General features: G+C 53.1%; 1 protein-coding gene across 1 annotated transcript; it reads left to right on the forward strand.

Annotated features, from left to right (window-relative positions):
* The first annotated feature begins 1,319 nt into the window (after nt 1-1,319).
* Nucleotides 1,320-27,756, forward strand: FGD2 (FYVE, RhoGEF and PH domain containing 2). The gene is made up of 17 exons (XM_061146597.1): nt 1,320-1,452; nt 1,695-1,915; nt 7,360-7,591; nt 9,976-10,056; nt 10,734-10,882; nt 12,624-12,780; nt 12,980-13,118; nt 13,644-13,702; nt 13,951-14,097; nt 15,061-15,153; nt 20,856-20,935; nt 21,021-21,051; nt 21,685-21,777; nt 22,476-22,607; nt 25,376-25,522; nt 26,687-26,833; nt 27,178-27,756. The coding sequence occupies exons 2-17, from the start codon at nt 1,848-1,850 to the stop codon at nt 27,391-27,393; spliced, it is 1,971 nt and encodes a 656-aa protein (XP_061002580.1). The 5' UTR covers nt 1,320-1,452; nt 1,695-1,847; the 3' UTR covers nt 27,394-27,756.

Genomic DNA, 27,756 nt, shown 5'->3' on the forward strand with positions numbered 1-27,756 from the left:
ACATGACGGAAGTTACTTAGCATGCACACATCTCTTGGGATATGATAATGGTATTAGTGTTTCCTATGAATACATATGCATATACATAGGCATGAAGTGAAGTGAAGTCGCTCAGTCATGTCCGACTCCTTGTGACCCCATGGACTGTAGCCTGCCAGGTTCCTCCATCCATGGGATTCTCCAGGCAAGAACATTGGAGTGGGTTACCATTTCCCTCTCCAGGGATATGTGTGCATAACATGCATAAAATATATGTAAGTGTGTGTGCATGTATAGTGTAATATTCCCAGTGTATATATTGTGTATGAGTATATATATTTCCTTACTTTTTATCATAGAAGCACACCGAAATATTTGTGGGTGAAATCACCTGATTGACTTCAACCTGGTTGACTTCAACCTGGTCTGGAAAGGGGCAGGGTGAATGTGGCTGTAGATGGAACAAGGCTGACCATGAGTTGACGGTTCCTAGGTCCGAGTTATGAGTTCATGGGGGTGTATTATATTATTCTGTCTCCTTTTGCATATGTTCCAAATTCTCCATAACAGAAAGTGAGGAGAGTTAGTGAGGTTTAGGCATGAGAGGAGAAGGCATCTGCTAGAAGAAATTGCTCAGGCGAAACTCTGAGGGAGGGAAGCTCTTGGGCATGGGGGGCCCCAGCGTTTCACAGGCGCTGGAGCGTGAAACTGCCAGGCGCTTCGGGTGCCAGAATGACTGAGGCTCAGTCCCTACCCTCCAGCACAAAGACCAGTCTCAGTGGAGGGCCCTGGCTCAGGGCAAGTGAGACCAGAATCCAGTGGGAGAACCCTGAAGGGACTGTGAGACTTGAATAAGGGGAAGAGAAGCAGAGATCATTGTTCTGAAAGGGCTGGGAGACCAAGTCATAAAGGAGGGAGGCAGAGACAACCCAGTGGGCTGGGAGCAGGGAAGCCCGAGGATGGAGCAGCAAAAATTGGTCATCCAGGCTCCCAACCGAATCTGCTGAAATTTTAGGACACTGACCTCTGCTTTAGAAATCTGACTTCATTTTTTGTGTGTTTCTTACTGGGTGACTTTGGGCAAGTTACTTAACCTCTCTGAGCCTCAGTTTTTTCTTCTGTAAAATGGAGGTCATAATAGGGCCCACCTCATAAGACTGCTGTGGTGTTAAATGACAAAATACTTGTACGGCACTAAGAAAGAGTGTGTGTCTGTTATTATTAACATCAGAGTTTCGGGGAGGAAGTTGCCTTCCCCTGGGGCAAGAAAGTGGGGACAGCAGTTATTAAAATAAGAGAAGCCCAGGGAGGCAGGAGGAAGGAACAGCACATTACTTCTTTCTGCCAGCCCCTAATAGGCTTGTGATTTGTTTTTACTTAAAGAAGCTGTTTTCTTACAGCAGTGAACAGGGTCAGACGCAGAGAAGTTGTGGAAAAAGGACCAAATAAAATCCCCCGGGAACCTTGTGAGAGGTAAAGTGTGGCTGGCCAGAGTGGTGAGCGTCTCAGGCCAGGAGCCCTGTTCCGGAAGCCACCTCTAGCCCCTCGTTGCCCCCTTGGAGTGGCTTCTGGAACCAGGGGTCTACAGGAGTCAAAGGTCAGCATCCGTGGTGGGAAGGAAGGGGCCCAAGCAGGCTCCTCCCTCTGCGGGAGCCCTGGCCTTTCCCCTTCAGGGCTGTGGCTCTGGGACCACTTCCTCTTTCTTTTCTCTGAAGCAGGGAGCAGGTCTGCTGAGCCCTCGGGAGAGACGGGACTCCAAGGATGCTGGAGCCCACCTGTGACCCCAGGTGGGGGTGACTGAGTGTGCTGGCTGGCGACCTCCCGCCCTGCTTCCGGGGGAGCTGAGGGCTGCCCTGGAGGTCTGCAGGATGGAGGGGGCGAGTGAGGAAACTCTGGCATCTGTATCCAGTCTGGTGACTGTGTTTGAGAAGAGCAGGTATGGGCTAGTAGAGGTGGGGAGGGTCATCAGGGCTGTCTGGCATCCCTTGGGCCCTTGGGAAACCCAGGTCCTCCCAGTCTCCTGGCTGAGGAGCAGGCTTGGGGCCGCCTTGAACCCTGACAGTGAGCAGTGTCCTCGTCCTGGACCCCACCTCCTGTCTGGACAGTGCCCACATCACAGGCTTCTCAGGGTCTGGAAGAGTGTCTGGGGCACCAGGTTTGGGCAGGGATGAGTGTGTGTGTGTGTTGGTGTGTTGGAGAGAGTCCAGACGTGTGTAATTAGATGTGTGAGTGTGGGTGGACCGGATGCCCTGTTTGGGCTGCAGAACTCCACCTACTATCCCTCCAGCAGAAATAGTAGCTAATACTTATCAAGAGCTTACTCCCTATGAGGAGGAGGATAACCGTACCATTTATCATTCAAACCAGGACACAACTGAAACTGAAAGAGGATGCCATTACATCTTTTTGGTAGGAGGGAGGGGACGATAGGAGAGGTTGAGACCATTGCAGACAAAGCAGATTTTGTGGTCAGCCTATCTATGGCGCAGTGATCTGAGTGTGTTTGCTACTTATTTCATTTAATCATCTATCAGCCTATTGTGGGTAGGTTCCATCTCTGTTCCTATATTATAGGTGAGAAAGGGGGAGGCACAGAGAGGTGGTGGGGGGGTGGTTTAAGTGTTTTAAGTTAATGGGCAAGGGGCAAAGCAGGGGCTTCCTTCTGAAAGGAACAGGCTGGAAGTCATTGCGTGTGCCTGATGCTGCTGCTGCTAAGTCGCTTCAGTCGTGTCCGACTCTGTGCACCCCCATAGACAGCAGCCCACCAGGCTCCCCCGTCCCTGGGATTCTCCAGGCAAGAACACTGGAGTGGGTTGCCATTTCCTTCTCCAGTGCATGAAAGGGAAAAGTGAAAGTGAAGTCGCTCAGTCGTGTCCGACTCTTAGCGACCCCATGGACTGCAACCCACCAGGCTCCTCCGTCCATAGAATTTTCCAGGCAAGAGTACTGGAGTGGGGTGCCATTGCCTTCTCCAGCATGTGTCTGTGTGTGACATTAATCCACTCTGCAGGCATTTCTTAAGCCCGGGATTGTGTTAGAGGTTGTGACTGTTGTAGGTGGGATTCTCTGGAAATAGACTCTGGGATAAGAGATTTGCTTCAGGAGGTTTACTGGGGAGGATTTGGGGTCAAGGGAGGCAGCACTGGGCACAGGTAAAAGTTGAACTGCCATGCACTTGCCAGAGGACGTAGCCTGTTCCAGAGAGTTCTGGAGTTGGAGGCCCCCCCTGGCTGTTGCAGTCAAGGCAAAGGGCTAGGTCTTTGTACCCCCACATGGACTAGTCATTGGATGTGGACTTGACCTTATATGAGGCTGCTCTCTTGCAGAGAGAGCAGTTCCCAGGGAGGGACCCAGTCAGCAACCTCTCAGCCACCGTGCCCCTAGCAGCTAGGGGAAGAGTGCCTCTGTCCTGAGGGGTGTGGATGGCACAGCACAGCATCGCACGGGACCTGTAGCAGACGCAGGAGCCTAGAGAATGATCCCTGCCCAGAAGACTTCTGTCTTTGGTGCTAAGCTCATGGAATGACCATGATGCCAGGTCATGACCAACAGATATCCTGAGAGGGGCCTAGACACTCTGCCGAGGGCACTCAGAGCAGACAAAGCCTCCTGTGTGGGTTTCATGGTGGAGGCAGCATCCTGTGGACCTAGAAGGGCCGTTCAGCTTCCGCAGCAGGTGACCTGACCCCGCCTTTCCCAGAGGCCTCAGCCAGCACGTTCTGTTCAGCACCAAGGACAGCTCTAGGTGCCACCTTCCAGGACCACCATCCCCTGGGGTGTGCAGAGATCACACCAACCCCACTCAACACACCAGGCATGCCCAGTTGGAGACCCTCAGCACATGTGCTCTGCCTCGGAAACATCCCTTGCAGGAGGAGGCAGCCCTTGACCACAGTGGGATCAGAGGAGGTCTTGTCAGCAGGGTGAGGTCACCCCTCACTCTCACGAGAGGGGCTGAGGCCAGCTGCCTTGGCCTGGGGTTTCTTGTGAGGTCTTTCAGTGCCCTAACTGATCTGAAACTGAGGGAGTGAAGAGGAAGCAGAAAGTGGTCTGGGGCGCTGGGGGAGAAATGCAGAAGCTGAAACCAAACATAGAACAGAAAGCCTGAGATTCAGCTGACTCCATAAGCTGCAGGCCCAGGGGCTGAGGAACTGGCTGTTGGGGTGCAAGAGCCAGTGAGGAACCACAGGGGACTGGGTCACAATCTTGTCTCTGCCACCAGCCAGTGTGTGATGTGGGGCAAGTCACATTGACTCTCTGCACCTATTTCTCCCTGACTCACATGGGGAAGGGCAGTTTAGGGCTCAGGCTCAGGAGCCAGCCAGCCTGGTCTGAATCCCACCTCTGCCCCCTCCTGCTGCAAGATCCTGTCTTTCTCTAGTTGCAGAATGGGGGTAATGAAAAGCTTTGTCACAGAGCTTGGAAGATTTTATACCTGTCTAGTCCTCCGTTTCCCTGTCTGCCTTTCTTACAAGGGTGCCCACCCACCCTGTACTGTCATCACAAGCCTTTCCACACCAAAGGGAATGGGGCACAATGTATGTCATTGGATATATCCCTTGCTGCTGGCCTCTGTTATCTGAAGAATTTAACTGGTCTGCAGATCCAGTAGGTAGGATCAGAAAGCTACACTATGAAAGCTTGTGCCTGGAGGGAGAAGGAAACTGACCCTAGACTGGCTTTTTATCACCGACTCGATGGACACGAGTTTGAGCAAGCTCTGGGAGTTGGTGATGGACAGGGAGGCCTGGCATGCTGTAGTCCATGGGGTCACAAAGAGTCGGACATGACTGAGTGACTGAACTGAACCAAACTGAGAGGTGTGGAGGGCATAGTTCCCACTGAAAGTTCAGTTCAGTTGCTCAGTCGTGTCCAACTCTTTGCGACCCCATGGACTGCAGCACACCAGGCCTCCCTGTCCATCACCAGCTTCTGGAGTTTACTCAAACTCATGTCCATTAAGTCAGTGATGCCATCCAACCATATGATCCTCTGTTGCCCCCTTCTCCTCTTGCCTTCAATCTTTCCCAGCATCAGAGTCTTCAGATGAGTCAGTTCTTCACATCAGGTGGCCAAAGTATTGGAGTTTCAGCTTCAACATCAGTCCTTCCAATGAACATTCAGGACTGATTTCCTTTAGGATGGACTGGTTGTTCTCCTTGCAGTCCAAGGGACTCACAAGAGTCTTCTCCAACACCACAGTTCAAAAGCATCAATTCTTCAGCGATTAGCTTTCTTTATAGTCCAACTCTCATATCCCTACATGACTACTGGAAAAACCATAGCCTTGACTAGATGGACCTTTGTTGGCAAAGTAATGTCTCTGCTTTTTTTTTTTTTTTTTTATGTCTCTGCTTTTTAATATGCTGTCTAGATTGGTCATAACTTTTCTTCTAAGGAGTAAGCATCTTTTTATTTCATGGCTGCAACCACCATCTGCAGTGATTTTGGAGCCCACAAAGATAAAGTCTGCCATTGTTTCCACTGTTTCTCAATCTATTTTCTGTGAAGTGATGGGACCGGATGCCATGAACTTTGTTTTCTGAATGTTAAGCTTTAAGATAACCTTTTCACTCTCCTCTTTCACTTTCATCAAGAGACTCTTTAGTTCTTCTTCACTCTCTGCTATAAAGGTTGTGTCATCTGCATATCTGATGTTATTGATATTTCTCCCAGTGATCTTGATTCCAGCTTGTGCTTCATCCAGGCCAGCTTTTCTCATGATGTACTCTGCACATAAGTTAAATAAGCATGGTGACAATATACGGCCTTGATGTACTCTTTTTCCTCTTTGGAAGCAGTCTGTTGTTTCATGTCCAGTTCTAACTGTTGCTTCCTGACCTGCATACAGATTTCTCAAGAGGCAGGTCAGGTGGTCTGGTATTCCCATCTCTTTCACAGTTTTCCACAGTTTATTGTGATCCACACAGTCAAAGGCTTTGGCATAGTCAATAAAGCAGAAATAGATGTTTTTCTGGAACTCTCTTGCTTTTTCTATGATCCAGTGGATGTTGGCAATTTGATCTCTGGTTCTTCTGCCTTTTCTAAAACCAGCTTGAACATCTGGAAGTTCATGGTTCACATGTTGTTAAAGCCTGACTTGGAGAATTTTGAGCATTACTTTGCTAGCGTGTGAGATGAGTGCAATTGTGCAGTAGTTTGAGCATTCTTTGGCATTGCCTTTCTTTGGGATTGGAATGAAAACTGACCTTTTCCAGTCCTGTGGCCATTGCTGAGTTTTCCAAATTTGCTGGCATATTGAGTGCAGCACTTTCATAGCATCGTCTTTTAGGATCCCACTGAAAAGTCCCAGCTTTATCAGCTCTACCCTCCCTTTAGAGTGTTCCGTGGCTCCTACTCTTCCCTCATGTATCAGTTACTAGGGTTTTAGGGGATTTCCTGCTATAGAGAGACTAAAACCTGGGGTGAGGCCCAGGGTGATCTGGGAGGGTACATAAAATCTTCTATGTGCAACTAAGTGAAGTAAGTCAGACAGAGAAGGAGATATGTTGTATGACACCCCTTATATGCAAAATCTGAAAAGAAATGATACAAATGAACTTATCTACAAAACAGAAACAGATTCACAGAGAATGAATTTATCATTGCTGGGGGGAAGGGTGGGGGGAAGAGAGAGTTAGGGAGTTTGGGATCGAAATGTACACACCGCTATATTTAAAATAGATAACCAACAAAGACCTACTGCATAGCACAAGGAACTCTGCTCAATGTTATGTGGCAGCCTGGATGGAAGGGGAGTTTGGGGGAGAATGGATACATGTCTATGTATGGCTGAGTCCCTTTGCTGTCTACCTGAAATTATCACAACATTGTTCATCGGCTATACGCCAATACAAAATAAAAGGTTTAAAAAAATCCTCTATGTGCAGAAGGAAGGGTTCCTCACTGCATTTTAAACAGGGAAGTGTGTAGTTCCCCGGAAAACAAGACACAGTCTTCACTGACTCATTTTGAAGACTGGAGTTCCCTCCAAGAAAGGTGTTCGGGAGAGAAGTAGACGTCTCTGTCAATTCCTTCTGTGTGCCAGACACTCAGAAGCCAGTGAACACCTCTGATTTGCATTGTTGTTTTTCAGCCACTAAGTCATTTCCGACTCTACGACCCCATAGAGTGCAGCACGACAAGCTTTCCTGTCCTTCACTATCACCCAGAGTTTGGTCAAACTCCTGTCCATTGAGTCGGTGATGCTATCCAACCATCTCACCGTCTGTCGCCCCTTTCTCCTCCTGCCCTCAATCTTCCCCAGCATCAGGGTCTCTTCCAATGAGTTGGCTCTTCGCATTTGCCTTAATTGCCCCCAAACCCCCACCAGAGAGGTGCAGCTCTTCTCCCTACTCTTGACCGTTCTCTTCTCCTCAGGACGACAGGAGCAGCGCCCAGAGTCCACGGCCTGGAGGCCGGGCATCAGCAGCCTGCGTGCAGGTCTCCTACACCCACAGGGCCCTGGGAGAAGCCCACCGTGGAGGAGGCCCTGGAGTCCAGGTCCAGGACGGTCAGCAGGAGGTACCTGAGCTCCCTAAAGAACAAGCTGTCCAGCGGGGCCTGGAGGAAGTCTTACCAGCCTGGGACCTGCCCCGGCTCAGGGACACAGGTGCCGGGGGGCTGGGGAAGAAGTGGGGTGCTGGGGGGCCATCCTCTGATCTCCTCCCCACGCATTCTCTCCCAGCTGGAGCCAAGTCTTCCCCTGGGTGGGTGGGGTCTTCTGTGTCCAGAGATCAACTGAAAGCTAGATTCACACTGCACCCCCACCCTTAATGGCCTTTGATTAAGTGTCTACTGGGCAACCTGCTGTTGACATTACTTCTCATACCCCTGACTGAGGGAGTCTTTTTAAATTTTTAATTATTTATATATTTATTTTTATTATGCATTTATTTACTTTTGGCTGTGCTGGGCTTTTGCTGCCATGCACAGGCTTTCTCTAGTTGCGGAGAAATTGGCACTCTGTTGTGGAGCTCAGGCTCCAGGCACATGGGCTTCAGTAGTGCATAAGCTTAGTCACTCCAGGCATGTGGAATCTTCCTGGATCAGGGGTTGAACCTATGTCCCCTGCATTGGCAGGCGGATTCTTAACCGCCTGGGAAGTCCTGTAGGAGTCTTTAAGGCATGGAGATTGAAATTCAGACAGCTTAAGGAACTTGTCCAAGACCACTCAACTCGGGACCTGGTCCCCTCTCAGGAGTAGCCTCAGGTTACCCACTGAAGGAGGCAACACTGCCAACTAAAAATAGAGGTCAGCACTGATTCCCACCCTGAGGCTGGTTCTGGGTAGCTCACCTCCCCTTTCTGGGCTTCAGTTTTCTTGTGTATGGGGTTGAAGTGTTCGGCTGCAGCACGCTCTGCACCCTGGAGCCAGACCACCAGGGTTCATGTCCCAGCTCTTCGGCTCACTGTGCGACCTTGGGCAAGTCTCTGCAACCCTGCTATACTTGTTTCCTCATTGAGAAAATGGAGATGTGATCACAGGGGTACATACTATGTATACTGGTTATCATTTGCTATGTAACAAACTACCCCAAAATGTAGGGGCCAAACAGCTTGCTGTTTCTGACAGTTTTGTGGGTTGATTGGAATGTTATTGGATAGGTCTTCTGTTGGTCTCACTTGGGATTGGTTTCACTTAGCGCGGGCTGCCGTAACAAAACAGAACAGCCTAGGCGACTTCAGGGCTTCCCTGGTAGCTCAGTTGGTAAAGCATCCACCTGTAATTCAAGAGACCCTGGTTTGATTCCTGGGTTGGGAAGATCCCCTGAAGAAGGGATAGGCTACCCACTCCAGTATTCTTGGGTTCCTTGGTGGCTGAAACGGTAAAGAATGCACCTGCAATGAGGGAGACCTGGGTTCAATCCCTGGGTTGGGAAGATCCCCAGAGTAGGGCATGACAACCCACTCTAGTATTCTTGCCTGGAGAATTCCCATGGACAGAGGAGCCTGGCAGGCTATAGTCCATGCGGTCACAGAGTTGGACACGACTTAGCAGCTAAGCATAGCACATAGGTGACTTAAAGAGCTTCCCAGGTGGTGCTGGTGGTAAAGAACCCACCTGCCAATGCAGGAGACGTAAGAGATGTGGGTTCGATCCCTAAGGTCAGGAAGATCCCCTGGAGAAGGAAATGGCAACCCTTCTCCAATATTCTTGCCTGGAGAATCCCATGGACAGAGGAGCCTGGTGGGCTACAGTCCAGGGGGTCACAAAGAGTCGGACATGACTGAAGCAACTTAGCATGCACAGGGGACTTAAACAACAGAAATACATTTTCCCGCAGCTCTGAAGACTGGACATCCAAGGTCAAGGTGCTGGCAGGGTTGATTTCTGGCAAGGCTGCCTTCCTGGCTTGTAGATGGCCATCTCACTGTGTCCTCGCATGACCTTTTCTCCTACACATGCTTTCCTGGTGTCCCTTCCTCTTCTTATAGGAGCACCAGTCCTGATGGGTTAGGGCCCCACCCTCTGCACCAGTTAACTTAATTACTAAATATAGTCACACGGGAGGTTAGGGCTTCAACATGTTAACTTGGGGACACAATTTAGTCCATAACAAGGGCTCCCACATGTCTGAAGTCAGATCTTGGCTGAAGCAGGAATGCCCATGATAGCGCATCTCCCAAGCCTAGTGCCTGGGCAGGGACAGCTGGAAAGCTTGCTCCTCTGGGATGCTGACATGGCTGGGCCCCTGGCTTCCTGTCCATGAGGTTCCAGGGCCTCTCCTCTCCCTGTGGCCTCTCCCTCAGGGCAGCTAGGCCTCTAGATATGGTAGTTCATGGCTCCCAAGAGAGCACAGGTGGAAGCTTCCAGGCCTCTTAAAGCTTAGGCACAGCCTCATTCTGTCCCATTCTCTCAATCCCAGCACCAACCCAGATGCACCTGCAGCATGGGATGAGTCTTGGGAGCTATGCTCCCTGGGGTATCTTTGGATACTGCTCCCATCAGAGGAGACCAAAGCTCTCCTTCTCCTCCTCCCCCCTTCCCTGCAGGAGCCTGAGGAGAAGAAGATTGTCCGGGAGCTGCTGGAGACTGAGCAGGCCTACGTGGCACGCCTCCACCTGCTGGACCAGGCCAGTGGCCAGGACACCCCCCTCCCACTCCTTGGCACCTGGGGGTCCGCACCCTACCCCTGCGCTCCCTTCTGGCCCACCTCATAAGAGCTGAGAGTTAGGACCTCAGGTCTGATTCTAGGAAGCCTTAGTCCTTTAACTGATGACTGAAGTTCGGGCAGAAACCAGGATACAGCTCATTAGCACTGCTCCTGATTCCACCCTTGGTACCTAGGCTGGTCTCACAGGAGCGGAGACCATGCCAGCAGGTCCTTCCAGGCCCCACACAGCATCCTCATCTATCACCCCAGCTCCCAGCATCCTCACCATTCTTAGCCCTTCACACTGTCTTCAGGAGCTCTCAGGCAAGAAGGTTAAATCACTGAAGTGGGATCTCGAGCCTGGTGAAGTCCAAGGCCTTGACAGACACAAGAAGGGCCCATTCCTGGCATTCATCAGCTACCAGCTTCTGGCCAAGTCATTTAGTTTGCCCATCTGTAAAGTAACCAGAATAATCCTTGTCTCTCTTCCCAGGGTTTTTTGAGGATGTTGGGAGGTTAAGGAGGTGGAAGTGTTCTGGAAGCTGGGTGGGGAGGGACCCCGAAGTGCCTAGGACTGTGCTCGTCACCCCCGAGCTGGTGTCAGGGGTGGGGGGCTCCTTCTCTGCCACAGGCTCAGTGACCCAGTGGCGGCTACAGGTCTTCTTCCAGGAGCTGCTGAAGGAGGCCCGCGGCGGCAAGGCCTTCCCTGAGGATGTGGTCAGGCTCATCTTCTCCAACATCTCCTCCATCTACCAGTTCCACTCGCAGTTCTTCCTCCCGGAGCTGCAGCGGCGGCTGGATGACTGGTAAGGTCCAGCAGGAGCCCCTGGGGCCCCCTGACTACAGCCCTGGCCAAGTCGGGGTGCAGCCTCCAGGACACTGGGTTTGGCCTGTTAGGTCTCTGCCCTTGCTATGTGGCCATGACTCTACTCCTCTGGGCTTGCTCTGTCTGCACAGTGAAGGGCTTGAATGAGTCATGTGCATGTGTGTGTGTGTGTGTGTGTGTGTGTGTGTGTGTGTGTGTTCTGGAGAAGGGGATGGATCAGGTCCTCACTAGGCTGAGTGACTTAGGAGGCAGTGGAAGCCAGCAGCACTAACTGAAGATTTCCTACTTGCCTTGCATTGGGTTTCACACCTATTAACTTGCTTAGTCTTCACATTAGCTCACTGTGTGCTGATGGCCTTGTGGTTAGGCCAGAAACCCTCTATGCTTTCAGAGATACCCACGAAAGTATTTAGTGGTGAAATTAGTATCTTGCCAAAGAAATGCCATGATGTCTGGCATGTCCTTTAAAATTTCTTGGCAAAAAAGAATCTTTCAGTTCAGTTCAGCTCAGTCGTTCAGTCATGTCCAACTCTTTGCGACCCCATGGACTGCGGCACGCCAGGCCTCCCTGTCCATCACCAACTTCTGGAGTTTACTCAAACTCATTTCCATTGAGTCGGTGATACCATGCAACCATCTCATCCTCTGCTGTCCCCTTCTCCTCCCATCTTCAATCCTTCCCAGCATCAGGGTCTTTTCAAATGAGTCAGTCCTTCGCATCAGGTGGCCAAAGTATTGGAGTTTCAGCTTCAGAATCTTAGTAATTGTTAAATCCTGTGATGTATCTATAGTTAGCATTAGATGCTCAGTCGTGTCTGACTCTTTGCAACCCCATGGACTGTCGTTCACCAGAGTCTTCTGTCCTTGGAATTCTCCAGGCAAGAATACTGGAGTGGGTAGCCATCCTCTTTAGGGGATCTTCCCGACCCAGAGATCGAACCCAGGTCTCTCAAACTGCAGGGAGATTCTTTACCATCTGAGTCACCAGGGAACCTGATGGATCTATAAGGGTTCGTTATTATATTCTTTTTACTTTATGATTGATCAAGATTTTTTTCAATAATTTTTTCCCAAAAAGACAACCCTGTAAGGTTGCCTACCATCATGCCCAGTTTTTTCAGATGGGAAAGCTGAGATATAGTTGAGGCTAGGTGATTGGCCCAAGAACACATGGCTAGAGTAAGTGGTGCGGTTGGAAATCAGACTCAGGCAGGCCAGGTCCAGATCACTGATGCTCTACTGTAACAATTCCAGGGTTGAATGACCTTTTCTTACCTCTCTCAGCCTGGATTTCCTCCTCTCTAAGATGGGCCACTGACTGTCTGTCCTTCCTGCCCGGTGCAGGGTCGTAAGAATTAAATGAGATGAGGCATGCAGCATGTCTCGGGCAGTGCTGGGCATGTGGCCCTTGTTATTGTTATGAGAACAAGCATCAGGTGGTTATTGAACACCTGTTGTGGGCCTGAGCCTGTGCTGGGCCTTTAGGGGAATTCTATCCATAGGAGAGGTCAGCATCTGCCCTCTGGGGGCCCACAGTCTAAGGAAGAGTGAACCACACCTGTGCCCAGGTGTGCCCACCTCACCCCATACCTGCGCCCAGGAGTGCCGCAGAAAGGCTGCATTGCGGGGGGGTTGAGGCGAGCCTCGCCTCTCCTGACCCTGTGTGGAGTCAAGAGAAGAGGTCCCCAGACCGAGGGCAGTACCTGGCGCCCCTCCGGCAGGACCACCACCCCCCGCATCGGTGATGTGATCCAGAAGCTGGCACCCTTCCTGAAGATGTACAGTGAGTATGTCAAGAACTTCGAGCGAGCCATCGAGCTGCTGGCCACCTGGACAGACAAATCCCCACCCTTCCAGGAGGTTATCACCCGCATCCAGGTGAGGCTGGGGTGGGCGCGGGGCAGAGCCCTGCATAGCCGCCTTCAGCCTGCAGTGGCTCCAGTTCCCCAAGCGATTTGGGGCACTTTGCCAGCTCAGCGGCTTCCACAGCCCTGCCCGCTCCCCCCATCCTCAGGGGCAGCCTGACCCACCCCTTCCCCCTTTGACGCCCCCTCTTCTCCCCCCTTCCCTCCCCAAGAGCAGCGAGGCCTCAGCTAGCCTGACCCTGCAGCATCACATGCTGGAACCTGTGCAGAGAATCCCACGCTACGAGCTGCTGCTCAAGGAGTATGTCCAGAAGCTGCCAGACCAGGCCCCAGACCTGGCTGATGCCCAGAGTGAGGACACCCCCAGTGAATCCGGGGGGGGTGGCGGGGGGGCTCTGGGAAGGCTGGAGCCACTCCGCTAATTTATGGAGCACCTGCTAAAGATGGTTTTGATGACCGTCAACCATCAACGTTGACTGTTGTACTTCATAGACATTTTCTATAGCATTAGTCATTTTTTTTTCCTACAGACACTAAGGCCCAGAGAGGTTAAGTGACTTGCTCAAAGTCACACAGCCAAAAAGAAGCAGAGCTAGGATTTGAAACCGTGCCCTCACTCCTGGATACGGCAGGCAGTGAAAATCACAGAGGCCAGCCACCTCGGCCCTGTCTTTCAGAGGCCTCTAGTCTCTTCACCCTGGGTGGGAATCGGCCCCCATCATCCAGTCACTGGATGCGCCAGGCTACAGGGGAAGGGCTGCCCCTGGGGTGCTCAGGGCAGGCTGTGAGGCCACTGGGTTGAGCCTCAGGGGCCTCCTGCCTCAGCCACCAGCCCCATACTTTCAGGGGGTAACTCCAACCCTGGCCCCTTTTCAGAAGCCCTTGACATGATCTTCTCCGCTGCTCAGCACTCCAATGCAGCCATCACTGAAATGGTGAGCGCCCCAGTCCTCTGAGAAGGAGCTGTGGGCATCCCCGGGGCCCTATCACCTCCTCCTGCAGCTCTCAGCCCCTGCCAGCCCACCCAGATCGCTGTGTCTGCCTCTCCTCTGACCCTGCCCATGACACCCAGCCCCCGGCCGCCCTCCTCCCCACTGCCCATCTCCGCCCATGCGAGGCCAGCCTTCCAGGAGCAGGCAGGGTCTTGCATGACCTTGGCTGAGGGTGGCCCTCCCGCCCCCAGGAGCGGCTGCAGGAACTGTGGGAAGTGTACCAGCGCCTGGGCCTGGAGGACGACATAGTCGACCCCTCCAACACCCTGCTCCGCGAGGGCCCCGTCCTCAAGATCTCCTTCCGCCGCAGCGGCCCCATGGAGCGCTACCTTTTCTTGGTAGGGGGATGCTGGGGGAGCTGGCTCACTCCACACTGGGGAGGGGCGTCCATAGGCATGGGCCCTCTGCCCCAGACCCTGCCTGCCTGGCACCTTCCTGGCCGGCACTGCAGGGGAGCAGGGACAAGCCTGCTTCCCTGTCTTTATGGCTTTGGCGCCCTGGTGACTTGGGACAAATCACATGCTGCCTCCAAGCCTCAGGGATTTCCAGCTGAGGGGGTTCCCAGGCATGTCCTAGGAAGCCACAGAGCCAGAAGCTGAACCCAGTCTGTTTGGCTCCAAAACCTGTGGTATCAATCTGTGCTCTAGAGCGGGCAGGCTGTCGTTGCTGTTGAGTCGTTAAGTCGTGTCCAACTGTTTCGTGACCCCGTGGACTGTGTAGCCCACCAGGCTCCTCTGTCCATGGGATCTTCCAGGCAAGAATACTGGAGTGGGTTGCCATGTCCTTCTCCAGGGGATCTTCCTGACCCAGTGATTGAACTCGCGTCTCCTGTGTTGGCAGGCAGATTCTTTACCAGTATGCCACCAGGGAAGCCCGAGAGCGTGCATATCAGGAGGGAATTAGGTTAGCTGCTAGGAAGAACTGCCCCGGTTTGCAGTAAGGAAGCCAAGGGGTCTCCTGGAGATCTGGAAACTGGTCCCACCTGGAGGTTTGGGGGAGGGAGCTACAATCTCTCATAAGCCTCTGCCACCATTGACCCCCGTGAGAAAGGCCTCGTAGGTCTCCAAAGTCCGCTGTGGTCCCCTGAAGTCCACAGGTCGGGCAGCCCCTCGGTGAGCACCCCAGGTGGAGTGGGGCTAGAGCGCCCCTCCCTCGTCACACTCGTGTTGTCCTGTGAGCCAGCCCACCGCGTGGCGAGAGGGGAGGGAGGCCTGGGGGGCTCAGCCCACGTGGTGAAGCCCGCCCGCCTGTGCTTGCCGCCCCTGCCGCTGTGCACACACACCCGCTCGTGTCTCCCGCAGTTCAACAACATGCTGCTGTACTGTGTACCCAGGGTCATCCAGGTGGGCGCCCACTTCCAGGTCAGGACCCGCATCGATGTGGCCGGCATGAAGGTGAGAGGGCTTCACCCCCAGGGGCGGGCCGCGGGTGGGGAGCAGCAGGAGCCGCCGCCGGCGACTCAGTCCAGGAACCCAGGTGCAGCAGGTCTGGGGCAATGTGAAGGCGGAAAAGATGGGGCTTAGATCTCTCCCACCCGGGCTCCCAGCCTTCCTGTCCAGGGTCCTTCCCAGCGCCCAGCTTCACTTTGCTTTCCCTACCATCTACACCAGGGCTTTGAAATCTTTATGACTGCGTGAATCCCCTGGGAGTCTTGTTAAAATAATGGGTTCTGATTCAGTAGGTCTGGTGTGGGGTCAGAGATTCTGCATTTCTGAGCAGCTCCTGGCAGACGCCAGTACTGCAGCTTTGAGTAGGAAGGGTCTCCACAGCTCAGTGGCCGACTTGGATGTGTCCACATCCAGAGATGTCCACGAATGAGCAGGGACAGCAGCCCGTAATGGTGCCTGCTGACTGAGTGGTCCCCATGGGTTAGGCCCTGCATCATCCCATTGGACCCTCATAACAGCCCTGGGATGTAAGGGCTGTTATTATCCCCTGCATTTCTTTAGTTTTTAAAAAATCTTTAAAAAATAATTTTATTACCTAAAAATGTAAATGATACACATTCCAAAATCATACTATATAAAAAATATATGCAACGTGTATTGCCCATATAGGCACTCCATCCCCAAGTTCTCCTTCCTAGAGGCAGCCTTTGCTCCTTGTGAGGCCTTCCAGAGGTAGTCTATTCATTATGGCATCCTTCCTTGTGTTTCATGTAAACAGTGAGACTGTCTTTCACATACACTATTCTGTGCTGGACTTTTTAAACTAGCTACTTATTCTGGAGATGGTTAGAAGTCAGTTTGTTTGGAGCTTCCTCATCCTTTTACATAGATGCATAGTGTCCTAGTGTGTGGATGCACCATAATTTGTTTAACCAGTCCACTACTGATGGATGTTTAGATTGTTCTCAGCTGTCAGTGTCTGCAAATGAGACTGCAGTAAATAACTGTGTACAGTCTGAGGGTATCTGTAGTTAATCCCATTTTCAAAAATAAGGAAAGTGATACATCCAGACAGTGAAATATTATTCAGTGATAAGAAGGAGTGAGCTATAAAGCCATGAAAAGACATGGAGGAAACTTAAATTCATGTTACTAAGTGAAAGAAGCCAATCTAAAAAGGCTACATGGATACATACGGTGTACATCTACTGGATGATTTCAATGGTATGACATCCTGGAAAAGGCATTCTGTCTCTGGATGGAGACAGTGAGAGGATCAGTGGTTATTAGGGGTTAGGGGAAGGGAGGGATGAACACAGAGGATTTTAAAGGCAGTGAAACTACTTTGTAGGTGCTATAATGGTTGTTGTTGTTTAGTTGCTAAGTCCTGCCCGGCTCTTTGCGACCCCGTGGACTTCTCTGTCTATGTAATGGTAGATATCAGATATTATACATTTATCCAAACCCACAGAATGCACAACACCAAGAGTGAAGCCTGATATAAACTATGAACCTTGGGTAATAATGATAGGTTCATTGATTCTAACAAATGTACCACTCTGGTGGGGAAGTGTTATTAATGGAGGAGGTTGTGCATATATGGGCACAGGGGGTATATGGGAAATCTCTGTACCTTCCTCTCAGTTTTGCTGCAAACGTAAAAACTTGATTAAAAAAAAAAAAACAACACAAGGTGCAGAAAGGTTAGGGCTTCCCTGATAGCTCAGTTGGTAAACAATCTGCCTGCAAGGCAGGAGACCCTGGTTCGATTCCTGGGTCAGGAAGTTCTGCTGGAGAAGGGATAGGCTACCCACTCTAGTATTCTTGGGCTTGTTTGTGGCTCAGCTGGTAAAGAGCTGGCTCAGTGGTAAAGGCTTACCCACTCCAGTATTCTGGCCTGGAGAATCCCATGGACTGTATAGTCCATAGGGTCGCAAAGAGTTGGACATGACTGAGCGACTTTCACTTTCAGAAAGGTTAAGTAACTTGTTTGGGGGTCACACAGCAAATCCTTATTTGCATGCTCAAGCCCAGGTATAACAGAGTCCGAGCCTCTGTATCTAACCAGCATACTATACTGTCTCCTATTAAGGCTTCAACCCAGAGGGATAAAGCATAGGGTGGAATTGCAGGCATAGTGGAGGAAATGGGAAGAAAACCCTCTTGGCCACCCCATCTCTGATGCCTCCTAAGTCCGGGTGGCCGGGGCTGGAAGAAACAGAAGTCAGATCTGGCCCATCCTAGTACCTTTCCATCTCCCCTTCCCCCTCCTTACCCCCACACGACATCTCCCAGGATTTTCCCCAGGAGGGAGCTGAAGGCAGGACACTTCTGCCCCTGGAGACCTCCTGAGCTCTGAGAGCCCCTGCAGGAGGGCCTTGCCCCTGCTCCTGACTCGGCTTGCCTGGCATTTGGAGTGGGGTGTAGCCTGAGGTGATGGCAGGACATAGGCAGCTTCTGGGGGTTCCCAGCCCATCCCCCATGCCTCAGCAGACTGAGGTCTTTTGGGAACGCAGCCCCCTACTCTGTCTTATCCAGCTTCTCTTACTGCAATGGCCAGAATGTCCCAGAGGCCACAGCCGGCATGAGCTTGAACATCTGGGAGCTGCGGTGGGTGAGCCTGAGAAAGGCAGGTTATGGAGAGTTACAGACAGAGAAATTGGAGACTGGCAGCCCTGTCTTAGGACTGGCAGAGACCCAGGCGTAGAAAAAGAGGCAAAGGTTGACAGAAAAGCCAAGAAATATAGAGACCAAAACAGAGTCATAAAGAGGAAATCCATAAATATGTTCCCTGGAGTGTCTGAGCTCAGGATGTGTGCACGGGGTTCCTGGCGTCTGCTAGTCTGGGCGAACACAATCACTGCAGGGCGTGTCTGGTGGTCCGGCGGTCACACAGCGCCCCCTCCTGGGTGGCTCGGGGCTGGCGGGTGCAGAGCTGTCCACCCAGCCGCGTTTGTACAGGAATCATTTTCTGAGTCTGAGGTTTGGAGGCAGGTCTGGTCTTTGACCACCGTGATGGCTCCCACTGGCCCATACCCCCCTGGCCCCCTCCTTCCTGAGTGTCAGGGAGCCCTAGATCTCAGCAGCTGATTCCCACCCCCCAGGGTCTCAGCTCAGTTCAGTTGCTCAGTCGTGTGTCCAACTCTTTGCGACCCCATGGGCCCCAGCACACCAGGCCTCCCTGTCCATCACCAACTCCTGGAGTTTACTCAGACTCATGTCCATCGAGTCAGTGATGCCATTCAACCATCTCATCCTCTGTCGTCCCCTTCTCCTCCCGGTCTGCCTGGGTCCTATCTTTGCGCCATTCTGCACAGGGCCAGCCTGGGAAGAAGGAAAGGGGTATGGGCCCTTGGGTACTCATGGACCCAAGACAACTGCGTCTCCATGGACAACTGTGCAGGTTGTGCGCTGCAGAAGCACCCCCCAGCAGAGGTGAGCACTCTGCGGCCACAGCAGACAGCACAGGTTGTATATGGACGGTTCTCATTGTCCGGCAGATGGCAGTCAAGTCTCTGGTTCAGCAAACCAGGCTCTTGACTATTTCACCAGTTTGCCAACAGATGTCAGTAAAGTGTTTTGAGGAAGGGGTGTCTTTTTCTAATTAGCACAAAGGCGCTGCATGGGCTGGCAGGGACCTGACAGCCAAGTCTGGTGGTTGAGCCTGGGCACAGCCCAGCTCAGGGAACTGTCCTCCAGAAACCTGAATCCTGCATCCCTGCAGAGGTGGTCCCTCAGGTCAGGGATCTCCCCAGTTCCCCTTTTCTATGAAAAGCATCATGTTTCTTCCTAGCTCTGGCCTCCAACCCTTAGATTTCTCCCTTCTTGTCCCTCTCCCCTCTCTCTCCCCCAGGCATGGAGTCTTGCCAGATTCCTGATATAGACCCTTTGAGCCTCCGCATTGTCAAGGGTATCAAGAGCGGATCACATCCAGCCCCTTTTGAGGGAGCGGACAGGTTCTGTGGGCCCAACGGGTAGACCAGGCCTCACGTGAGCAAGTCATGCTCTCGTGGGTGTGGTGGGCCCCCTGAAAGGGTGCCAAGGCCTGCTCACCTTGCGGCAGGGAGCTGGCAGAGGGGCCAAGTGTCAGATGGGTTCACGTTCCTCCATGCTAGGCCCTTGGGCTCCAGGTCTGCGTCTTCACTTCGTTTCATGACCCTATCTTCACACCGCCTGGGAGACATCTGTGCTTACTGGGCTCTGGGGTAGGGTAGAAAGAGATGTGCTTCTACCTTACCCGTGAGGACCAAACCCCTGAGTTTGAATCTTCATTCTGCTCTTTAGATGCTGTGTGACCTCAAGCGGGTCTCTTGCTCTCTCTGATTTCCATTTCCTCCTCTCCCAAATGAGGCTGATAATGTCTGCCTCTCAAGATTGCTGTGAAGATTTTCTTTCACTGTTTATGATGGACACTTTTAAGGGGAGAAAATGGTACTTCATATACTCATCACCTGGTTATGATTGTCAACTCAAGACTGGTTTCTTCAGCAACCCCCCTTCTGGTCCTCTTTTCCAATGGATTATTTAAGAGCAAATCTCAGACACATAATCATTTCACCTATGAATACTTCAGTATGTCTCTGTAAGAGACAGTAACTCTTTTTTTAACGAGTTATTTTATTTTATTTTTTGGCCATTCCATGCTGCATGTGGGATATTAGTTCCCCAGCCAAGGATCAAACCCTTGTCCCCTGCAGTGGAAACTCAGACTGTACCATCAGTGAAGGCCCAAGAACTCTTTTCTTTTTTTTGCCCTAAAAGATGCCAACAGTACCATGATTACATCTAACAACTTAATGATACTTATTTAACAACAGTAAGATCCCTTGGTTTTCCTTGGCTGTCTCGTAATTGCCTTCTCACAGCTGATCTGTGTGAATCATTTGTGATATGCTTCTTACATGCCCTTTTATCTATCATACTTCCCTCTCCTACTTTTCTCTGATTTATTAATTGGAAATCAGATCGTTTCTCTGGCAGAGTCGCTCTCAGTCTGGATTTTGCTGACTGCACCCCAGTGGTATCATTCAGTGAGTCCCACGGTCCCCCATGTTTCCTGGAAACTGGTAGATGACCACAGGTTTGGCTGGGCCCAAGGACTGTAGCCGGTGACAGGCAGTGCCCTCAGGGACACGTGGTGGCCGTTAAGTGTTAGAACTGATCAGTGGGTTCAGCTGTTGTGCCCATTAAATGAGAAACACGTGTGGTTGCTCAACGAAGCACTCTGTGACCGGCAGCCTTCACAGCGGCCTCGGAACCTGCGGAGTTCTGGGATGAGGATGGTTGAAGACAGGAGGTGGGGATCTGTCGGATCTGTCGAGCTGGTTGATCAAGTCCTTCGTTCATGATATGGGGCAGAGGGTCTCATCCTAGGCCCTACGTCTGCTCTTGGAAAAGCCGCGTTCCCAAACCCAGTGTGTGAGCCAGTTTCCATCTTGGTGACCCCTTTGTCGGGAGCTGTCATCCCTGCCTCCCCCGGACAGGCTTATCTGCTGAAGTTCCAGGAGCCTCAGGTCCCATCTCCTCTGTAGATCGAGGCCAGCTTGGGGCACCTTTGCTGGGCTGGATGGAACGGGGAGCCACTGAACAAGCTCCCCATCCTTGTCTCTCTGTTTGAATTGTCCCTGGGGCACGATTCTCCTCCCTCCCCACCACAGTGCCTGGGGGCGCGGGCGGGAGTCTGAGCCTCTCCCTCGGATTCCGAGCAGGTGCGGGAGCTGACTGACGCAGAGTTCCCCCACTCCTTCCTGGTGTCCGGGAAGCAGCGAACCCTGGAGCTTCGAGCCCGGTAGGCAGGGGGCCCGGGGGCGGGGAGAGACGGGAAACCTGGGAAGGGCCGCTCCCCTCAACACCTGTGTTCTCTTTCTGAGCAGGTCTCAGGAGGAAATGATCTCCTGGTTGCAGGTATCGGAACAAAAGCTCCAGGGCCCCTAGGGTTGTGACTGGCGGGGAGGGAGGGGTGCTGAGTGTGTGTGTGTGTGTGTGTGTGTGTGGGCGTGGGAGCACACACGCACCCACCTGCTCTTCCTCAGCTCTGTAGTAGTTGAAGGTGTCAGACAGGTTCAAATCTTGCCGCTGAATGGCCTGGGACAAGTCGTTTATCATCTCTGAGCCTCAGTTTTCACATCTGTTGTATGTTCAGCTGCTCAGTTGTGTCCGACTCTTTGCAACCCCATGGACTGCTGCACACCAGGCCTCCCTGTCCCTCACTATCTCCCGGAGTTTACTCAAACTCATGTCCAACGGGTCAGTGATGCCATCCAACCATCTCATCCTCTGTCGTCCCCTTCTCCTTCTGTCTTCAATCTTTCCCAGCATCAGGGTCTTTTCCAGAGTTGGCTCTTTGCATCAGGTGACCAAATAGTTTCTCCTCCCTTTAATCAGACACTGTATGCTTGGAATATTGTGTCCAGCACCCAACAGGCTTTTAGCAGTGCTTGTTGAACGTGTGGATGGATTCACAGATGAGCAAGGCCCTTCTGCCTCCCCCTCAACCACCTCCTTTTGCCCTGCACCCCCACCCCGACCCTGCACCAGGCCTGCCAAGCTGCCATTGACCAAATCGAGAAGCGGAATGAAACCTTCAAGGCTGCAGTCCAGAGCCCTGAGGGAGACCCCCAGGAGCAAGAGGTAAATGCAGGCTCTGTATTTCTACCCACCCACCCACCCCCCGCCCCCCGCCACCCCACTTGGAGACGCCAGCCTCACACAGGACTGATTCCCTCTCTTGGCTCTACCTAGGCAGCTTGGAGGGCGGGGACATGTCACCCATCACAAATGATTCGGAGGGATCAGGGGAAGCCCCACACCCCAGCATCGCCCTACTCATAGAAACTCAGTGCCAAAGACTCCCTCATTAGCAAGAAAGTCCTATGGGAGCCTCTTTGTGCAGCTGCTCCCAGGAAGGATTTCAGGTCTATAAGTATAACTCTGGCTGTGGGGGGTGGGGTGTGTGTGTGTGCGCGCGCACGCGTGCAGGTTGGGGTTTTGAAAGTGCCTGAAAAACGCTAGACCAAGAGAAAGTGGAAGGCAGGTGGGGTGGCAGTTACAGAGAGTGTCTCTGTTTCAGCTCTGAGCTCTGAAAGAGGCCTGATGGATGTCTTTACTGGGTCCCTTGACCTCTCTGGCCTCAGTTTCCTCACTTGTAACTCAGGACGTGGAGAGATTGACTTCCCCCAAGTGTGGTCTTCATCCGTTTGTTCCCCTTCATGGGGGAGCCGCTGGGAGGCACAGACTGCAGATGTTCTGCCGCAAGTCGGTGGGCAGAGGGCCCAGGGCCGCGGGGAGTGGGCAGGGGGTCCTGAAGTGCCCACCCCGCTGCCCCACAGCTGCAGTCCGTGGAGCTGGGCCTCCGGGCGCCCCAGTGGGTGCGGGACAAGATGGTGACCATGTGCATGCGCTGCCAGGAGCCCTTTAACGCCCTGACACGCCGCCGCCATCACTGCCGGGCCTGTGGCTACGTGAGTATCCCCCGGCCCCCATCTGCCAGCCCAGGCCCTGCCCTCCCGTCCCTGCCCACTCTGCCCGCTTCGGCTGGTGCAGAAGCGCTGGGCGCTAACCTGGCCAGACGTGTGCATTACCTCGTTCGGAGCTCACGGTGTCCATGTGTGAAGCAGGTCTCCCCCGACCCCTAATCCCCTTTCTGCAGTTGCGACCTGAGGCTCAGGCAGGTTAAAGCCACCAATTCAAGACATTCCCCAGAGCCGACCCCATTCATTCACCTGCTTCCTTACCACTGTTTCCCAAGACCCCAGGGCCCAGGACCAGGGAACAGTCTCCAGTGTCAGACTCTTCAGCCCCTTGCAGGCCTTGAACGCACCTCCTCATCAGCCCCAGGCCTGTTACACAACCCCCCACCCCATCCACTCTTCTTGACTGACCTCAGCTAACTGTCCCCTCCTCTTCTTGGGTGGATCCTCAGCACTCCCTCCAGCACCTACTCATTCAGGAGCTAACTCTGCCTGCCATGTTCAGGCCTCAGTTTCCTCACCTGTAGGATGGGAATCAAGAACACCTGGGCAGTAGTGAGACCTCAGCAAAGGAAGGTTCACCCCTTCCCTCTCCTGGTCCTCCTTCCCTTCCCCTTCCTCAGTCGGGGCAGCACCATTCAGAGGAGCAGCCGCCAGCTGATGGAGGAAGGAACCAGGCCACTCCTCCGTCTTCTCATCGGCTCAGGCCGTTATCAGAGGCAGATCTTGCTTTGCTTTTTAAGCACCTGCTGCACTTGAGCTGTTCTCTGTTGACATTACAACCTTCTCCATTCACTCCGCAAACACGGGGAGCCCTTTAATGACCTCGGGGGGAGGGGGAAACAGGAGGAGAACAGCCGGGCAGGTTGGGGCCAGTCAGGGAGGTGTCCCCAGAATGTGTTAAGCTGCAATAAGGACAAAAGTAAATTTCCAGGACTGGGACACACCTGTGTTCAGATGTGAGTTCCATTCCAGAGCCAAACAGACAGGATCTGGGGGATGAACTTCCCTTCTGGGTGAGTCACATCAGTAAATGAGTCAAGTTCGCTCACACTTGTAACTTTGTAAGTCATTTCTTAAAAGCTATTTACAATAGTTAAGAAATACCGAGAGGCCCAAAGAACGATATAGCGACACCCGTGTACCTGCCTTCCGGTTATGAGGAAGAAATAAAGTCTTCTGAGAACTGAATGAAATATATGATCCTTCACTGAATCCTGGATGGGAAAAGACAGAACCAGATACAGGAGTCATTGTTGGGACCATTGAGGGATATTTGCTTATGAAGCACATGTTGTTAATAAGACTGTGTTGATATTAAATTTCCTGAGTATGATCATAACGTTGTGGGTAGGGAGAATGTCCTTGTTCTTAGGAGCTACAAGCTACACATTTAAGAGTGACAAGACACATGATGATTGTAACCTCAACGGTTCAGAAAAAAATATAGAGCGAGGGAGAGAGAGAGGGAGAGAGGGAGACATCAAACGTGGCAATACATGTTCACAGTCCCTGAATCTGGTGGTGGGGGTATCGCTGTATTATTCTTTCAACTTGTCTTCAGGTTTGAAATTTTTGAAAATAAAAAGTTGGTAGAGGAGACAGAAGAAAATAAAAAGTTTCTAATAATGTTTTAAAAAATTAAATCTCAACTAAAAAAAAAAAATCAAGTTAAATATTCCCAAGGCAGCTGAAGCCCTGTGTGTAGAGCTTTGTGAGACACCCTTGGCCCGGTTCTGGGGTTTCTCGTGCCCGTGCAAACTTTGTACTCTGTGAGTCATCCTTTCGGTGGTTGGGTGCCCAGTTTCTGCCTCCCTGCCTGCCAGACGGGAATCCTGGTGAGGGTGGGGCAAGCCCAGGCCCTCTCCTACGGGTCCCTCCCAGGCCACGTGCTGTGCTGGGCACCCAGGCGGGCTCCCTGAGGAGTTACCCTTCCTCCTAGGCTCGCTCTCTTGCCCCCATTTCCAGTCCCACTTCCTGGACTCACTGTGACACCCCAGTCTTCCTGGAAGTTGCATCCTGCCATGCCTGTGTTTCTCCCCAGGTTTTCTCATGCCTCTTTCACGCGGTCACCCCAGATCTGCTGTGGCCTTCTTGGGGGCGACTTAGTGGTGGGTGGGCTGGGGAACGGGCCCCCCTCCACAGACTTCACATGGCAGGTCTTCCTGGCAAAAACTGCCAGCCCACCATTTTTGTATCAGAACATGCTTGACTCTAAGATTGAGTGGATTGCAAAACCTGGATGACTTAACACTCAACCGTAGGACTGCAAAGGCACGTTCCACGTGAGGAGGGCTGGCTGCTACCCGTAAGCGGTGTGGCCCTGGCCAAGTCACTGCCCACTCATTGCAAAGTGAGGGTAAAAGTCCCAAGGCTGGTCCCTTGCTGGGGGCACAGGAAGTCAGGTGGGATGGCAGAAGGGAAAGAGAGAGAGAGTATTCAGAGAAGTGATGAGACGCAAGGGGTGAGTGCTGGTCAAGCCCCCGGGATCAGGAGCTGCCCCCACAAAGGGGACCATGCGGAGAGAGGCTGAGCTCCTTCAGAGGGGCCCATGTCCCAAGCCCCCCAGCTGGGGGCCCTGGAGCCTGAGTGCCACCCCACCTACCCCCGCCAGGTGGCTATGAGGACAGGGGAGGCCCCACTCTGTCTCCATCTCTCTCCTGAAGCCTGTTCTTCCCTGGTCCCTGGGGCTCTCACGTCCCCAGCTCCCAAGCCAAGGCACAAACCGCGTCTAAGCCCCTCCTGCCTGTCCTCCCCAGGTGGTGTGTGCCAGGTGCTCGGACTACCGGGCGGAGCTCAAGTACGATGCCAACAGGCCCAACCGAGTCTGCTTGGACTGCTACACCTTCCTCACGGGAAACGTGCTCCCTGAGGAAAAGGAGGACAAGAGACGGGGCATCCTGGAGGTGAGGGTTGGCTGCCTCCGCTCAGCAAACGTGTGCAGGGCCTCCCCAGAGCTAGCGCTATCCTTGGCGCCGAAAAACTAGCCGGCCTTGATCACACCCCCTCCTTCTCTCTGCCCAGGGACACCCCCCCACCCCCTGCCTGCTAACATCCCCTACCCCCGCCAAATAAAGCAGAGCCGGGCCTGTCACCAAATGGAAGCAACTTCTGGCTCCAGGCTGTCACCTGGGCTCCCTGCCCCTCCCCTGCCTCCCCATCCAGTGAGCCCACAGCCCCCCTAGAGCACTTCTGTTCTTGTCCCCATGCCCCAGCTGTCCCAGGAGGTAAAGAGAGCTGATGCCGCTGATTCCATTTTACAGATGGGGAGATTGAGGCTCAGGGTCCCACTGCAGGGAAGAGGTGGACTGGAGACCCCATTCTAGTTGGAAGGGACTTCAAGGACCGGCTGGTTCTATCCCAGGGAGACCCAGGCCCAGAGAAGTGACTCACCCAAGGTCACATGGCGACTTAGGAGCCAGGTCTCTGATCTATGCCATGGGTAGTGTCTGCTGCCTTTGGGGCTCCCCAGGCTGCTCCCACCTCTGGGGCACTAGCTGTATCCAGCTTCATGCTACACATACAGTGGTACCCAGCCCAGCCGCTGGTCACCACCACCGCCCTCTGCACCGCCCCACCTCATTAAAGCCAGGTTGACATCCCATTGTCCTTGAGAGGTGGGAGAAGACTCCAGCCTATTCCACCTGAATTCAGCTCCCAGGTTCAAGTGATCCTTTCCACCACATCTGCCTGCTTTCTGACCCTCCCCCATTCTTTTAGGCCCAGACCCTGCCTACACCTTCCCTGACCGCTGGTCCACATAGCTTGCTCCTGGAAAGGAGGAATGCTCTCTGCCCCTTGCCAGGCTCCTGTTCTGCTTCCTGGGGGTGACTTGCAGGGGATACCCCTCCAGCCCCTGCCCCAAGCTCAGGCTGGCTGGGGTTTGCCTGCAGCTCTGCCACTGGCCAGACGTGTGACTACAAGTCCATGATGGGGCCTCTCGGAGCCTCAGGGACAAATAGCATCTCCTTTGGTGGGGTTGCCGTTAAGGTTTAGAAAGCGTGCTTTCTGATAGCCGACATCAGGTAGTGGAAGCCGTGTTCCCTGACGGTCCCTCTCTCTGGTTTCAGAAAGGAGCCGTGGCGGGGTCTGAGCAGAGCCTCATATGTAGCTTTCTGCAGCTCCTGGGGGACAAGTGGGGCAAGAGCGGGTCCCGGGGCTGGTGTGCCATCCCCCGGGACGACCCCCTCGTGCTCTACGTCTATGCTGCCCCTCAGGTAACACCACTCCCTGCCCCTCCTTGCGGCACGTGTGTCTGTCGGCAGGGGGGTGGGGGTGAGTCCTGTTGGCCCCATAAGTCAGATGAGGAAACTGAGGCTCCATGAGGCCCTGGTTCCCTCGAGACACAGGGTCAGCAGCTTTCAGAGCTGGGCCCAGACTCCAAGCCATGATGGTTTTGGCTCAGGGGGACGACCAGTCTTCTTTGAGGCCCCTCCTGCCAGCCCACCCCACTGCGTGGGTGTTTGGGGAGGCAAGAGGCAGGCGTGTGGCTGGAACCCTCCAAAGGACTGCCTGGGGCAGCGGCCACAGCTCCCCCTCCCTCCCTCATCTCCACCCCCAGGACGTGCGGGCCCACACCTCCATCCCCCTGCTGGGCTACCAGGTGACCGCTGGGCCCCAGGCGGATGCCCGGGTCTTCCAACTGCAGCAGTCAGGCCAGCTCTACACCTTCAAAGCCGAAAGCGAGGAGCTGAAGGGCCGCTGGGTGAAGGCTATGGAGCGGGCGGCCAGCGGCTGGAGCCCTGGGGAGTCCGGTGACAAGGACCTGTCTGACTGAGCCACGTGCCAGCCCCTCTCCTCCGCAGAGCCCCACTACTGCCTGTGGGCTGAGGCTGTGGCTGACCCGCCACCCCCAGCTGAGCTTTCAAAGAATCAATCTGCAGTCTTCTGTCTTCAGCCTGTGTGTCCCGATTTGAGATTCCGAAAACACGGGTCTGTTCCTCTGGGGAGGGGGTGAAGAAGCATATCCCAGCTTAACCAGGGCCGAGGGGGTTCCTCGGATGTGGGACTTTCAGTTCTAAAACTAGAAAAGTCCCAGGTAACCCATGACTGTTGGTCACCAAGGTGATTCTCAGCCAGGGCTATGCATGAACAGACAGAAAAATAAAGATAAAAATAAATAAGTTAAAAATTCAAAAAA

Source organism: Dama dama, chromosome 7 (genome assembly GCF_033118175.1).
Source record: "Dama dama isolate Ldn47 chromosome 7, ASM3311817v1, whole genome shotgun sequence".
NCBI classification, from domain to species: domain Eukaryota; kingdom Metazoa; phylum Chordata; class Mammalia; order Artiodactyla; family Cervidae; genus Dama; species Dama dama.